The 15350-nt window shown below is 43.5% G+C and overlaps 1 protein-coding gene and 1 long non-coding RNA gene across 2 annotated transcripts in view; one reads left to right on the top strand and one right to left on the bottom strand.

The window, feature by feature from the left end:
• Positions 1–7690: 7690 nt before the first annotated feature.
• Positions 7691–9894, bottom strand: LOC143271935 (uncharacterized). The gene is made up of 2 exons (XR_013049276.1): positions 9274–9894; positions 7691–8631 (listed from the first exon to the last, which is right to left on the bottom strand). It is a non-coding gene; the product is annotated as an uncharacterized LOC143271935 (long non-coding RNA).
• The window catches only part of C2H1orf185 (chromosome 2 C1orf185 homolog), a 34096-nt gene continuing 28214 nt past the window's right edge, over positions 9469–15350 (top strand). The window contains exon 1 of the mRNA XM_076564727.1: positions 9469–9619. Within this exon, the coding sequence (XP_076420842.1) occupies positions 9511–9619 (109 nt within the window). The 5' untranslated portion in view covers positions 9469–9510. The remainder of the gene's footprint in view (positions 9620–15350) is intronic.

Raw genomic sequence — 15350 nt, 5'->3', positions numbered from 1 at the left:
CCAGCCTGGTCTCCAAAGTGAGTTCCAGGAAAAAGGCTCAAAGCTACACAGAGAAACCCTGTCTCGAAACACCCCCCCCCCCAAAAAAAAGTTTTTAAGCAGCAGATAGCTCACAGGAAGAATATAGAAATATTTCAAATACATTAAAAAAAAAATCTTTCTGGGAGCTCGAGAGATGGTTCAGCAGTTAAGAGCACTGACTGCTCTTCCAAAGGACTAGAGTTCAATTCTCAGCACCCACATGGTAGCTCACAACTGTCTATAACTCCAGTTCCAGAGGCTCCAAGGAACACACATGCAAGCAGATAAAAGACACATGCACATTAGAAAAATCTTCCTTAAATCAGGAAAAAAATCATCAGAACCACACCATGATGAGAATTTTCTTCTAAACAAGCAAAGGAAAAGGTTGACTATTCTACCAGGGTGGCAAAGATGTGAAGATGTTTATTTCCTTACAGCGTTGATGTTAGCACGTAATAAATGGCCATTTGGTGAAACCTATCAAAATTACAAACACACACATTTTTAACCTAAATTTCTACCATACATACAATTTACGTGTGTTAGAAATGATGTGTGTAAAAGATTATTCAGAGTTTGTATTGGCAAAATTTAGAAATGACTTGATCTTCATGAATTGGAAGCTGTTAGGTTACAACCAATAATATGACAGAAACTACAGCCGTACTATGAAATTACTAACACTGAGTGTGTGAGAAGGGACCCCAAGTAGAAGGCAGACTTTCACTGTTCACACATTTGAATCTGTTGAAAGTTAGCCATCTCAATTTAAATATAAATAACAAGTCGCCCTCTGCTTCCCAAGCCCACTCTGTCTCCCAGCTCTGGTTTCCCAAAGGTTGCAGACCTGAGTTGGGGTGTCTAAGGTCACTGTGTTCCCTGAAAATTCCAGTTGTGTGCTGGGACTGATCTCTGCAGAGTAGTTGCCCTGGTCCCCGGTTTCCCTCTGACCCAACTCTTTTTAATACTGCTTCTCCAAGCTCTGGGTGTGCCAGGATACTAGGTCAGGGGTTAATTTTGAAAGTGTTGATTCAAGTCGAGGGCAGGCCCACAGGAGACCTTACTTTCATAAGGTCACATAACCAATGAGGATTTCCACTTGCCTCTCAACCTGTGGTTCTTTTCTCTGCACACCCTCCCATGGATGCCATTTCTTTTTAGGCATACACTACATAAAAACACACTAATGGACAAAGAACCTGAGGATCCCATGCTTTCGCCACATCTCCTTTTTATTACTTCCGCCAGATCCCTCTTTCAACTCTTGACCTATTTATCTAATAGCCTCCTTGGCTTCACCACTCAGATACTTAATGTTATAAAATTTATGCATTAAAAAATTAACCTGGGGGGCCGGGCGGTGGTGGCGCACGCCTTTAATCCCAGCACTCGGGAGGCAGAGCCAGGCGGATCTCTGTGAGTTCGAGGCCAGCCTGGGCTACCAAGTGAGCTCCAGGAAAGGCGCAAAGCTACACAGAGAAACCCTGTCTCGAAAAACAAAACAAAACAAAAAAAAAAAAAAAATTAACCTGGGGGGCTGGAGAGATGGCTCAGCAGTTAAGAGCACTGACTGCTCTTCCAGAGGACCTAGGTTCAATTCCTAGCACCCACATGGCAGTTCACACCTGTCTGTAACTCCAGTTCCAGGGGACCTGACATCCTCACATGCAGGCAAAACACTGAAGCTCATAAAAAAAAAAAAATTGGCCTGATGTTCAGCTTCAAATCAACTTCTCCAGTCAACTCGAACAATTCAAATCAAAATACTTGCTGTCTTCTTCTGGCTCCTTTAAAATAGTAACAACACAACCCCTGTGAGCTGAGAACCCAATAGTTACCTGGTCTTGAGGTCAGTGCCTCAGCAATTGGAGTAGTTCCACAGTGGCTGTCCTCAGTGGGTGGGCAGCCAGACAACTAGTGGCTGCTTTGTCCACATGCGGATGCCTCAGCCATTCCAACCTGGTGCCCAAAGGCTGAAAGGTACCTGGAGAGTTGCTGGTCCCTAGTCTACGATGAGAGTTTGGAAACTCTATGTCCGGCATCAGCAGCAACAGGGCAAATCTGCTCAGTGGCAGGAGGGAAGGCCAAGGAGCAAAAGGTGAGATGCTCTTCCTTCTGTTGACCCTTTCTATTCTGGACACTACCAGAAGATGCTGCCCACATTCAAGGTGGGTCTTTCCACATCCATCAGGGCAATCAGGATACTTCTTCAGGTGAAGTTCCCTGCTTAGGTGTGTATAATTTGTGGCAAATTGACATTAAAACCAACCATATTAATAACTGGCTCCCAAAAGTTGTTCTCTGACTTCCGAGTAGACACATAATCATCATCATCATAATTATTATTAAACATATAATTTATTTTTATTTTATGTTCATTGGTGTTTTGTGTGGTGATATTTTGTTTGTGCGATAACAAATAAAGCTTGCCTGGAGATCAGAGTGTGGAGGCAGCCACTAGTTAACCATAGAAGCCAGGCAGTGGTGGCACACACCTTTAATCCCAGCACTTGGGATCTCATGCCTTTGATCCCCAGTGCTTGGGAGACACAAGCCTTTAATCCCAGCACTTGGGAGGAGGAAATAGGAAGTGATATGGCTGGGTGGAGAGAGGAATATAAAGCGGGCAGAGACAAGAGCTTGGTCTCCTTTTCAAACTCAGGAGTCCTAGAGGCAAGAGGTGGCTGTGGCTTGCTCCTTTATCTCTCTGATCTTTCATCATTTACCCCAATATCTGGCTCTGGGTTTTTGTTATTAAGGCCAATTAGTATTTGTGCTACAGTTTTGCCTACATGTATGCCTGTGTGAGGGAGTCAGAAGCCCTGGAACTGGATTTTCAGACAGATGTGAACTGCCATGTAGGTGCTGAGAATTGAACCTGGGTCCTCTAGAAGAGCAGCCAGTGCTCTTAACTGATGAGCCATCTTTCCAGCCTGATAGTCTAATTTTAATTTTACTTTTTTACCTGTTGAAATGCTTCAATAAAGTGATACTTCTCCGCATCTATTATTTGGTCTCCCAATGGTGTAGTAGGAAAGACACTATAAATTCTTGACCTTCCAAAGCAATACAAATGTCCCCTATTATTAAATGTGGGCAATGTTTTATCATTTTCAATTCACAGATTTTTGATGGGTTCGAGATTTTTGTGATTATAAACCTTGCTGAAACTCAGTTCATCATATCTGGGAAAGTGAAAACCATGTCACATTTGGGTGTGTGTCCTTTTAACTCTGGAACTCATTGCTAGCTTCCTTGCTAAATAGACTGGCAGGGCTGCCCAGCTATGGACTGTGGGTTGAATGCTTAGAAGCCCTGGTTTCTTTAGGCAGTACATGTTAGTTCAAGACCACAGTCTGAGTATCTGGCTGTGATGGTTGCCAATGTGCTTATTCTTTTTTTTGAAGGGCAGAGCTAAGATACACACATATACACGTGATATCTCAAAAGTTATGCTAGTACCCTGAGTTCAAATTGAGTACCACATATGCCCACCTTGTTAAAACCATTGGAAGTTGGCAAAACATACTTAATCCAGTCCACCAAACACCATGGCTTAGCACCACAGCACACCATAGAATATTAGCTGACAGAAAGCTGCAGTTTCGTGGCTGCTGCCCAATGCATGAGGATAGCGCGTCTCCTGTCACCAGCCTGGCAAAGATCAAAATATATTTCCTGATGAATGCAATCAGTGTTTGGGCTTTGTAGTAAAACAAAAAAATCATTGAGTCAAACCATTTCAAGTCAGGAAAACTCTTTATGGGCTTTTTGTAAGGCCCTTCCGTCTTCTGTATTATTTCTCTAGTTCCTTTCTTTCCTATTGAGAATCCTGGTTTCTAAAAATACAGCAGATGTTACCAATAGTAACAGGAAACTTTAATGTAATATGTCAGTAACTGATAAATCAGATTTTAAAATACAATAATATCAAATATTTATGTATGGATTGACTAAATTAGCAAGGTTGACTTAATAGGTGTATGTAAAGCATTGATTGCATCTTAAACTAAAAATTTGATTTTATTAGTCAGGGTCTCAATAGGAAACAGATGGTACATTTGAAAGATGATAACTCAACAGGGCTTATTATAAAGGAATACATAGAAGCTGTAAGAATAAGGAAACCACAAGAGATGGTTCTGGGTTTAATAGCAGGAAAGCTGTCATCATCTGTCCCCAAGGACACGGTGGGAGGAGAGGGGTAACTTGAAAAGACAGAAATAGATGGAATTAGTGACACTTGGGGGGGGGGGAGATAATGACCTTTGGATGAAGAGATGCAGCCAGGTGAGGAAACGGGGCGATCTAGGGCAATTCTTAGCATGAACTGAGTCTCCCTCTAATATCTCGTCTGATCTTCACCCAGCCTCCCTGCTGCAGTAACCTCCTAATGGGGTCTGTGCTTCTTCCCATGCTGTTTTTTAATAGCCTGAAAACCGTGGCTGTGCTGATACTATTATAACACAGGGAAGATCAGGCCATCATCCTCTCAACATCCTCCAATGACTTCCACTTTACTCATAGTGAAAGTCTACAGGAGAAAATGTAGGCACTGGGCACACTGCACCTCCAAATAGGAAGCATGGCACACCATGCCACAGAAGTCAGAGCGCTGAATTCTGAAGTAGCATGAGTAGCCGGTTGCTGGTAGCAGGCCTAAGCCGGGGTCTGCACTCTCCAGGTCTCCTCTCCTGCACTGAGGAAGACCCTGGTGGTAAGAGTGCTCACTATCCAGTCCCAGTCAACAGGTTTCCACTACACAAGTGGTCGCTCGTGCAATAAAGCAGATGCTGTTCCTTGAAACAGTCTTTGCAACGGTTTATTTATCTCCATGCCCTTTACCGGCTCACGGGTATTTCGGGCTTGCCGGAGGACATGCCAGTAACGACAGCAAAAGTCAAAGCCCTTAAGATTCTCAAGGCTCTTCAACATACGGAGGACACTCTCATTATCACTCGACCTTATAGTAGCCACTCTCCCTTCCCAGATAATTCTCTTTCTTAAAAGAGTTTTAGGTGAAGATCTTCTTTTGCAGATGGAGCAGAAATTCTTTCCCAACCACAATGGCCCTAAAGCCTCTGTTCTCTGCATCTCATCTACTGGATTGTACTTCCTACAACGTCTGCTGGCTCCGTCTCCACCTTCTCTCAGGTACAGCCTTCTCTTGCCACCCTTTTTAAATTGCAGAAATCCCCACACCCTTTCTACTCCCATTCACCAGTTTACTTTTCTACCCAGCACTGACCAACCAAGGTGCAACATATCTAACAAGCTGTTATTTATCTTACCACGTCCATTTCCAACAAGAATGTAAACTTCACAACCAGAACTTTTGTTACAAAAGTAAGGAATTGACAAACATTTCTTGGATTCATGAATGAAAGGCTGTGATTTAATAAGTAATGAAGTTAATGTATCTTCCATATTCATTCATAATGTTCATGTGTTTTCTGTTTGTACGTTTTTCGAACAGTGTGGTTATTAATGCCAGCCTCGTCTTGCTAATTACAACTTAAAACTCAGTCTATTCTACTACATATTGTCTGGGGCTAAATAAACTTGGAGGCAAAGTCAGAAACAAAGAAAAGGGACATGGGCTTAGGCCCACAAAATCAGACCTGGATTTATATCTCAGATATTCCACTTGATAGTGTAGGGAAGTGGGCCAGCCAAACAAACACACCCTGGCCCTGAAACCAGAGCCAAAAAACACACTTTGGCCCTAGAACCAGAGCCAGTGAAAGAAATACATCCTGGCCCTGAAACTAGAGCCAAAAGGCTAAAAAGGGCCAGTGAAAGAAACACACTTTGGCCCTGAAACCAGAGCCAACTCTACCCTTGACCAACTGAGCATGAAACCAACCAATCCCTGATCAGGAAAACTAACCAATCCCTGAGCAGAAAATCTTCTTCCTGGTAACACTCCACCCCTGAGAAGCCCTATATAAAGCCTTTCTGCCTATTCACTTATGGGCTGTCCTTCTCCACCTTGGCAGAGGCAGCCACTCTCCAGGATTCCTCCTTCCCAGATAAATCTCTTTCTTAAAAGAATTTTGGGTGAAGATCTTTTGCAGATGGAGCAGAACCTTTGCTGAGATATCCCCTTTGGGGGGGGGGGGCTGAGCAGAAAAAGTAATAACTTATGGCAGGAGCTGGAGGAGATTGCTACATTTCTGCAGCGGTTTCTCACCTCTAGCAGAGTGAAGCAGAAGCAGCAACATCTTAGGCCGGAGAGAAGAAAAGAATACCTCTGCTAGGAAGCCCCCCTTAAGTGGGGGGTAGAGCAGAGCTCAGCTGTAATGGCTCTCTCTAGGAGAGGAGTGGGATTGCTACATCCCGTGGGAAGACCATCCCCCACCACACCCCAGCTCCAAGTATAGCCTGACTAACCAATAATTCAGGATCCCTTTCCCTCCAGAACTATCCTTTTGCAGATCCAGGTATAGCCTGACTTCCTGACAAGTCAGGATCCCTTTCCCTCCAGAGCTGTGCAGATAGTGCGTGTAATTTAACCACCATGTTTCCACTATTGGAAACACTTGTTACCCAGTAGAAAGAACACACTGGCTTAGGATGCTGATGTAGTTAGTCACCTATAAAGGAGACTATTCCCTTCACAGGATTCCTGTAAAATGTGCAGTAAAGCACTTGAAACAGAGTTAATCAGAGTGTCAGTTTCTGTCCCCAGTACAGAGCAGTCATGAATTTTCTGTCTAAGATAACCCTGTTATTTGCTAGCTGAGAAATAACTTTGTCTCGTGACTACTGCCCTCTTAACAATGCTAGGGTAGTTGTGTTTGAATAGTACTGATGATCCCTATCACCAGACAACAAAACCAGGAGCATACTCCTGCTAGCAAGCTCTCACCCGCAGCTACACATTCCTGAGGAAATGGAAGGCAACAGCAAGGACCTGCCAGCTCACAGCATTCCTCTCGCCTCCACGTTGTTCTGCTTCCTATTACAGGTGGAATCTCATTCTGATGAGTTGAACTTTAAACATCTGTTTCTACATACTGAGGTTATTTTTTCTAGCAGATGGGGCCACAGTACTTTGTCGACTTGGCTAAAACAAAATCATAAAAGTGAAAATTCTTTCTTTTTTTTCTAATAAAGATCAGCTCTCTTTTGTAAGTGCAATACCTTGGCCGAGGCTACTTCCAAGAAAATAAACCAAGGGCTGGCTTGGTAGGTGGATGACAAAGTCAACTGGACAGCAATAGAAAATAAAAGATAAAGAGTGATAAAGTCTCTCAACTAAGGCCTGTTAGGAAATCCAAAACAGGGGGCCAGAGTTCTGCCTGAAAATCCATCCATTCCCTTGAGACCTACTTCACACGCTGCTTCCTCCACAAAGCTTTTCCAAGACCCTTCAACCACAATAACTCTGTACCTTGTGTTTCTGCTTGTGTGAACCTGGGCAGCAGCATTTAACAGCATCTGTCCTGAACTTTGAAAGATCATGGTTGTCTGCTTTGTCCTGTCCTGTCCCTCACCCAAGACTGTGAGCTCAGACATTAGGACAAAGAATGATTCCATTCTTATGCCCACTACGTAGCCTGGAACCTAAGACATGACTGATGTTTAATAAATGCTCATAGAATTTAATATATATGTGAACTGACATGCTCATATTGAGTATTTTACCTAATTTGAGTGCTCCTTGAGGGCAAAAAGCATCATTTAATTTTGTCAAGATTTGGTATATGGATGTTCACTGTTACATGTTGGTTGAAAAAAAATTACCAAAATTAATGTCAAAGTTAATGAGACCAAAGCCAGCTGTTTAACCCTTAATTTCCCCTAGGATTTTAATACACACACACAAATCGATTGCATGCGTCCAAAATACACTGCATGTGAATAGTAAGTGACTAAAATACGCCTTGTGCTCCGGGGACCCAGTCTGGGGTCCCTCAGTCTGGCCATTAATTACCTAGGAGGGGCAAGAGCGAAGTTCCCCAGGGCGGGCCCTTGGAAGGACTGGACAATTCCCTGGGTCTGATGAACTGCCAAGGAAGATTATCCGGAACCCGAGTCCAGACAGCGAACTGTGAAAATGGGCTAAGAGAAGGAGGCTTGATCCCCTCCGTTCTACATCAGCCAAGGGACAGTGGCCAACCATTCCCCAGAAACAAGTTTCCGATCTGAACCCCAGGTTTCGGCTCACAAGGACTGGCTTTAGCCTCTTGCTAGCCCTGGCATTTCCTCCCTGGAATTCATCTTTACCCCTTGAGCCAGCTTCCGGTGCAAGGCTCTGGCTGATTTTCAGCTGGTCTTCGAGGCGCTGCCAAGTTACCAAAGTGCCCAGCTCAACTCTAAAGCCTTTTAGGCAGTCCGGGTTATCTTCCCAGCACTCCCGCCTCGCCCCAGCCTGGCCCCCTCTCTCCATTTCTGCCGCCACAGCAAGCTTCAAACTCTCGGTGGGGGAAAAGACTCGGTCCCCTTTTCTTTGTTGGAGACGCCGCTGCAGGGATCTCCTTTTGAGAGGTCAAAGACAAGCACAGGGCACCCTTTGGTACTCCTGCTTTCGCGTCCCCCTTTCCGTGGAGTCCACTGGTTTGTCGAGTTTTGAAATCAGTGGCTTTCCTCTTGCTTGAATTCCTGGAAGAAGGAGCAACTCTCTCTCTCTCTCTCCCTCCCTCCCTCTCTCCCTCTCCCTCTCTCCCTCTCTCCCTCTCTCCCTCTCTCCCTCTCCCTCTCTCCCTCTCTCCCTCTCTCCCTCTCTCCCTCTCTCACTCTCTCACTCTCTCTCTCCCTCTCCCTCCCTCTTCCCCTCCCCCTCCCCCTCCCCCTCTCCCTCCCTCCATCCCTCCCTCCATCCCTTCCTCTCCCCTCTCCTTCCTTTCCCGTGGGGGTGGGGGTGTGCATGCATGTATGTGGGTCTCTTCCTCAGTTGCTATGCACTTTATTTACTGAAGCAGGATCTTTTCCTGAACCCAAAGCTTGACACTTCTGGCTAATCTGGTTAGCTGGCTTGCCTGCCCCGGGGATCCTCTGTCTCCGAATGCTGAGTTGTAGGATTACAGGCAGCCTGACTTTCTATATAAATTCTGGGGATCTGAACCCCGATCCTCAGGTTTGTTCAGCCAGCACCTTGTCCACTGACAAAAAAATCCCTGTGGGATTTTTCATGGGTTTCCAATAGACCATAGTAAGACATTATTCTTTAAAAAAAAATCTGTAAAGCACTCTGACGAACTGAGATATAAAGACTGCAAGAAATCTCCCATTTGGAATACTCACAATTGAGGCCAGGTGTAAGTAAAACATTAAACACCTAAAATTTGGCCTTGGTTGCTTTTTCTCATTGCTGTGAGAGAATTACGGACAGAAGCCACTTAAGGCAACAGAAGTTCGTTTTGCATCACCGAGCCAGAGGATACCGTCCGCCCTGCTGAGGAGGCACCACACTGAGAGCTCGCCGGCAACAATGGGTGCACAGTGTGGCAGCTCTCGCATCTTAGCAGAGGAAGAAGCAGAATGCTGGACCCAGAAGCAGTGGGGCTTTCAAAGCCCACCCCAGGAACTCTGTTTCTGCCAGGCCGCAGTCCCAAAGGTGTCTGCACCCTTCTGAAAACAGAACCACCAGGTAGGGTTTGAATTTCAAACCCGTGAGACTGGGGCTGGGGTACACCCAAACCGTAACAAATATATTCTGATAGGTGATAGAGGTGGCCCAAGGTCTGGTGGAAGTAAGGAAAGGTGAAAACTACTACTGACCATGGCAGTCCAAGAACACTTCAGGGGGAAATGATGCCTAAGCTTAGGGGCGACTGGTAAAGTGAATCCCTGTAGAAGAATGCAAAGCAAGGGTCCGGGGTTTAGCTCAGTGGTAGAGCACTTGCCTAGTAAGCACAAGGTCCTGGGTTCGGTTCTCAGCTCTGGGAGAAAAAGATGTAGAGCAGACTGTCAACAGTGGAGAAGGATGTGTGTGTGTGTGTGTGTGTGTGTGTGAACAATTTGGGGAGAGAACTTTTTACTCTTTATTTTTTGTTACATAGATGTTTTAAGAGGAAAATGCAAAGAAAAGAAAAATATAGGCCAGGAGGTAGTAGTGTACACCTTTAATGCCAGCACTTGGGAGGCAGAGGCAGGTGGATCTCTGTGAGTTTAAGGCCAGCCTAGTCTACAAAGCAAGTTCCAGGACAGTCAGAGCTGTTACACAGAGAAACCGTGTCTCAAAAAACCGAAAAGAAACATGTAATCATTTGTGCCACTCAGGAAAAGTAAAGTTATTTAAGTTATTTTATTTAAGTCTAATGTATGCCACTGTATGCGGTAAATGCTTTGTACACTACATTATTGCATTCAATTCCAAGAATCATTATGGATAGGAAATCAAGATAGGCTAAAACATCCTGTTTAGTTCTCAAAGTTAATTAAGTTCTGAGCCTAATTTGAACCCCAAAGTTTTTTGGTTTGGGGTTTTGTTGTTGTTGTTTTTCTTCAGAGCCTATGATTGATGTACTTTTAGGGTTTAATGAAGCCCAAAGTCATACTCTTATGTTTATGGACTGTAAAGTTTTATGCTGACTGGCGTGGGGGTGGGGGGCAGAGATAGATCTGGAGTTGGAGTCAGAGAGTAATAGCAAATTAAGGGGGAGAAAGATAAGGGCAAGACTTCGAAAATATCACAAAAAAAGTATAGTTAGATTTAAGTGGTAAAACCTGAAGTAAGAATCAGAGAAACATGTAAAATAAATAAATGAAAAATGTTAATTAAATAAAATTAAATTTTAAAATTTCTCAAACAATAAAATATTATTTTTTTAAAAAAGAATCAGAGGGGCTGGAGAGATGGCTCAGAGGTTAAGAGCACTGACTGCTCTTTCAGAGGTCCTGAGTTCAATTCCCAGCAACCACATGGTGGCTCACAACCATCTGTAATGAGATCTGGCACCCTCTTCTGTATACATAATAAATAAATATATCTTTAAAAAGAAATAAAAATAAGCCGGGCGTTGGTGGCGCACGCCTCTAATCCCAGCACTCGGGAGGCAGAGGCAGGCAGATCTCTGTGAGTTCGAGGCCAGCCTGGGCTACCAAGTGAGTCCCAGGAAAGGCGCAAAGCTACACAGAGAAACCCTGTCTCAAACCCCGCCCCCCCCCCAAAGAAAAGAAAGAAAGAAAGAAAGAAAAATAAAAAAGAATCAGAGAAAAACATAATTTAGTCAAAAAGTGCAGAAGTTAAATTTTCATCGATGTCAGTTTGCTGTGAGGTACAGTGAGGCTAGAGCAGCACCGGAAGTGGGCGGGGCTAACGGCTTCAGTGTACCATCATGCACTTTGATCAGCTCCTCATGCACAGAGTCCCACTGACTCCTCATACTCTTTAGCAAAGGACTCACATGACTTTCATTTGAGGAGGTAATTTTTTAAAACCTTTCCCAAATTAAGCTAATAGAATCAGACTTTCATAAAAGAGCTACATTTTACATGTAGTTAATCTCCTTATACATTGTTTAGAATATTTTCCCCAATATTTTTACTATTCCTTCAGATTTAAAAAAAAAATCATAACTGGACATGGTGGTGCACACCTTTAATCCCAGCACCCAGGAGGCAGAGGCAAGTGGCCGTCTGAGTTCAAGGCCAGCTATCTACATAGTAAGTTCCAGGCTAGCCAGGGCTACATAGTGAGACTGTATCTAAAAATAAAAATTCTTTTCCTAAAAGAGGGATGGAGAGATGGCTCAGCAGTTAAGAACATATGCTCTTCCATAGGACCAGAGTTCAGTTCCTGGTGTTCACAAGGTTGCTCACAACCATCTGTAACTCCAGCTCCAGAAGATCTGACTCTACTGGCCTCTGTTGGCCTGTGGCACAAATACATATATGCACACAAAACATCCATATATATAATAAACTAAATTTTTTAAATAATTTTTAACTTAGAATGAATAAATAATTTTTAAAGGGAAGAGGGCTGGAGAGATGGTTCAATGGTTAAGATCACTGACTGCTCTTCCCTAAGATCCAGGTGCAAGACACAGCACCTACTACTGTGGCTCACAAGTCTGTAACTCCAGTTCTAGGGAATCTGATGCCCTCTTCTGGCCTCCTCAAGCACCAGGTACACTTGTGGTACACAGATTTACATTCAGGCAAAAACACCCAAACACATACAACAAAATAAAAAACAAATTTAAAAATTTCAAATCAAAACAGTATCATAATAATTAATTACCTAATATTGAAGGTGAGGTGATTTAAAACATCGGCTCTATTATGTTCTGGTTCTGTTTTATAATGCTTTTCATAAAAAATGAAGGAGACTGATGATCAGAATTAAGCTGAATTACTTGTAGGTTGGTTAACTACTATTTTCATATTCAAAGCAGACCACTCTTTGAAGATTAAATTATTTAAAGGTTGGGAGGTGATTTTATTAGAACAGGTGGGGATTTCAACACAAAATATGAGATAAAGTAAAGAACTGTTAACAAAACCTTTCCCTAGAAATAGTTTAGAAATTGTAAAGCAAACAAAAGAAAACACCAATTAAATTAAAATATCTGTTTACAGAGCCAGATGGAGTGTTGTACTCCTGTAATCCCATCTCTCAGGAGGCCGAGACAGGAAGATGAAAGGCAAGCCTGTGCTGTGTATAAACAAAATAAAATGTATAAACAATAAAAAAGACTCAGTTCTCCTTTAACCATCAAAAGGAATTATAAAAATGAAGGAACATAAAGGCATCAGATTACATGTTACAAGCTGAGTACGGTGGCATGTGCCTGTAATCGTAGCACTCTTAAGGTGCAGGCAGGATGATCCAGAGTTCAGGGCCCAGCCTGGCCAGTCTCGACTACAGAGTGAGTTCCAGGAAAGCCAGGGCTATGTAGAGAGATCCTGTCTTTAAAAAAAAGAAAGAAAGAAAGAAGGGAGGGGAGGGGAAGGGAGGGGAGGAGGGAAGGAGGGGGGGAGGGAAGGAGGGAGGGAGGGAGGGAGGGAGGGAGGGAGGGAGGGAGGGAGGGGAGGAAGGGAGGGAGGGGAGGAAGGAAGGAAGGAAGGAAGGAAGGAAGGAAGGAAGGAAGGAAGGAAGGAAGGAAGGAAGGAGCTGGAGAGATGGCTCAGTGGTTAAGAGCACTGTCTGCTCTTCCAGAGGTCCTGAGTTCAATTCCCAGCAACCACATGGTGGCTCACAACCATCTGTAATGAGATCTGGTGCCCTCTTCTGGCATGCAGGTAGAACACTGTATACATAATAAATAAATAAATCTTTGAAAAAATAATAATAATGAATTTGTAAAAGAAGGTAGTTGACAAGAATATCTACTGAACATACTTTGATACTGACAGTGTGATCCAATACCTGGTTCATAGATGCATTTAGAAAAGTCCTTAAAAATAAAAAGGAGCCAGGCGGTGGTAGCACATGCCTTTAATCCCAGCACTTGGGAGGCAGAGCCAGGTAGATCTCTTATGAGTTCGAGGCCAGCCTGGTCTACAGAGCAAGATCCAGGACAGGCACCAAAACTACACAGAGAAACCCTGTCTCGAAAAAAAAAAAAAAAAAAAAACCAAAATAATAATAATAATAATAAATTAAATAAAAAGGAATCAGTAAATCCCTCCCTTGGCATTAAATGTAACCTACTCTGTTCTTTATCATGTTTGTTTCTTTTCTCTGTGTGCGGGTGTGGGAGCACACCACAGCACACATGTGGAGGTCAGAGGACAACTTGTGGGGGTATGCTCTCTCCTTCCACCTCGTGGATTCCGAGGATTGAACTCAGGCTTGGCACCAAGTGTCTTTACCCACTGAGCCAATTATTTTCAGAATGTCAGAAACAGTTATTTCAAACCAATGATGAAAAATAGATTTCTTTCCAGCTAACATTTTTTTTTAACTCAAATCCAGGGGAGTTTGACAACATTAAAAGCTTGTGATCTACCCAATCACTTCATTCGAAACTGTTTTATGTGTTAAATAAGGAAATAAAGGGGGCTATCTCACAGTGTTTTATTTAAGCGTGTCATGGAAGGCTGGGGTCTAGCATTTGTGGTGATGGGAATCGTGCCCAAGGTCACCCACGGTCCCACCCTCACGAGTATGTGAGTCATTTTGTTGTTGTTGTGTTGCTGCCGCAGTAACAAAATGCGTGAGAAATGTACTTGAAAGAAGAAAGACTTGCTTTGGCCTTCTGCTTCAGAGATGTCGGTCTGTGGTCACTTCTGTCGCTTCTTAGCACTGTGGCTTATGGGCCCGAGCACCATGAGGCAGGCCATCGGGAAGCCACAGAAGAAGAAAGCGGCTCACCTCATGGTGGAAGGAGGCAGAGGGGTGGAGGAAGCATCAGGGGAACCCATGTGCCATCAAGGCACGCTCTGGTGACCCACTTCCTCCAACACAGTCCATTCAGCTATGAACTTGTCAACAGATGGTCAAAGGGTTAATTATTGATGAAGACAGACGCGTAGAGACTCGATGACCTCTCAATGGCACCAAGAGCTGGGGACCGCCATCAACACACACACAGCTTTGCAAGGGACACTTCTCTACCAGCAAGCACCAAGTCAAGTACTCTGCCACTGAGTCCTGTAAGTAGCTTAATAAAAGAAACACTTGACAAATGGTCTCAGAAAAAAAAAATTGCCTAAGCTCACTCCCCAAATGCAAACATTACTGAATGTCCTTCAGTCTTCCTGGCCTCTACTGAACAAATGTCAACAAAAACTCAAGAGTGAAATTGTAGAGAATGGAGACTTGCTTGTTAATAGGAAAAGGACTTAGGGATAAAGCAAGCATATTGGAATGGTTATTCAACTTATTTTAGAAATTGAAAGAAAGCAGCATCTTCAGAATTTATTCAGGAAACACTACAAGCCTTATGCCCTTTAACTTGACACTCTCAACTACCAGAAAATGAGACTGAAATGCAGCCATATGATGACTCTTCAAACATTTCGTAAGAGTCCACCTAGCTGTCTAACATAGTTGCTAAAGCCAAAATGCCCCCAAAGAATCAGAACTTGTCTATGAAATGTTGAAATTGATAAGTGATGGAGATGAGTTTCGAAAGAGACACCTGGAATTTTTTTAATTAAAAAGGAAATAAAATACACAGGTATAAATTTGAAGTACGTCATATGCAGGTTATGAATATGATCTGCATCATATTCAGGTTATTATTTCATATTCAAATGATGTAAAATGGCATTACATTGATGTGCAAATACACCCCCTCTTTTCCTCTCTCCCCGCCTCACCCACCTGGCTCCCACCCATTGAACAGTTTCATTATGCCACGTCCTCCGGCCTTGATGCTCTGGAATGGCACAAGCTTACAGCAATGATCCCAGTTACTCATGGACTC

This window comes from Peromyscus maniculatus, chromosome 2 (assembly GCF_049852395.1).
Source record: "Peromyscus maniculatus bairdii isolate BWxNUB_F1_BW_parent chromosome 2, HU_Pman_BW_mat_3.1, whole genome shotgun sequence".
Classification (NCBI taxonomy): Eukaryota; Metazoa; Chordata; class Mammalia; order Rodentia; family Cricetidae; genus Peromyscus; species Peromyscus maniculatus.
The sequence above is the reverse complement of the archived record's forward strand: the minus strand, read 5'-3'. Positions and strand labels throughout refer to the sequence as shown.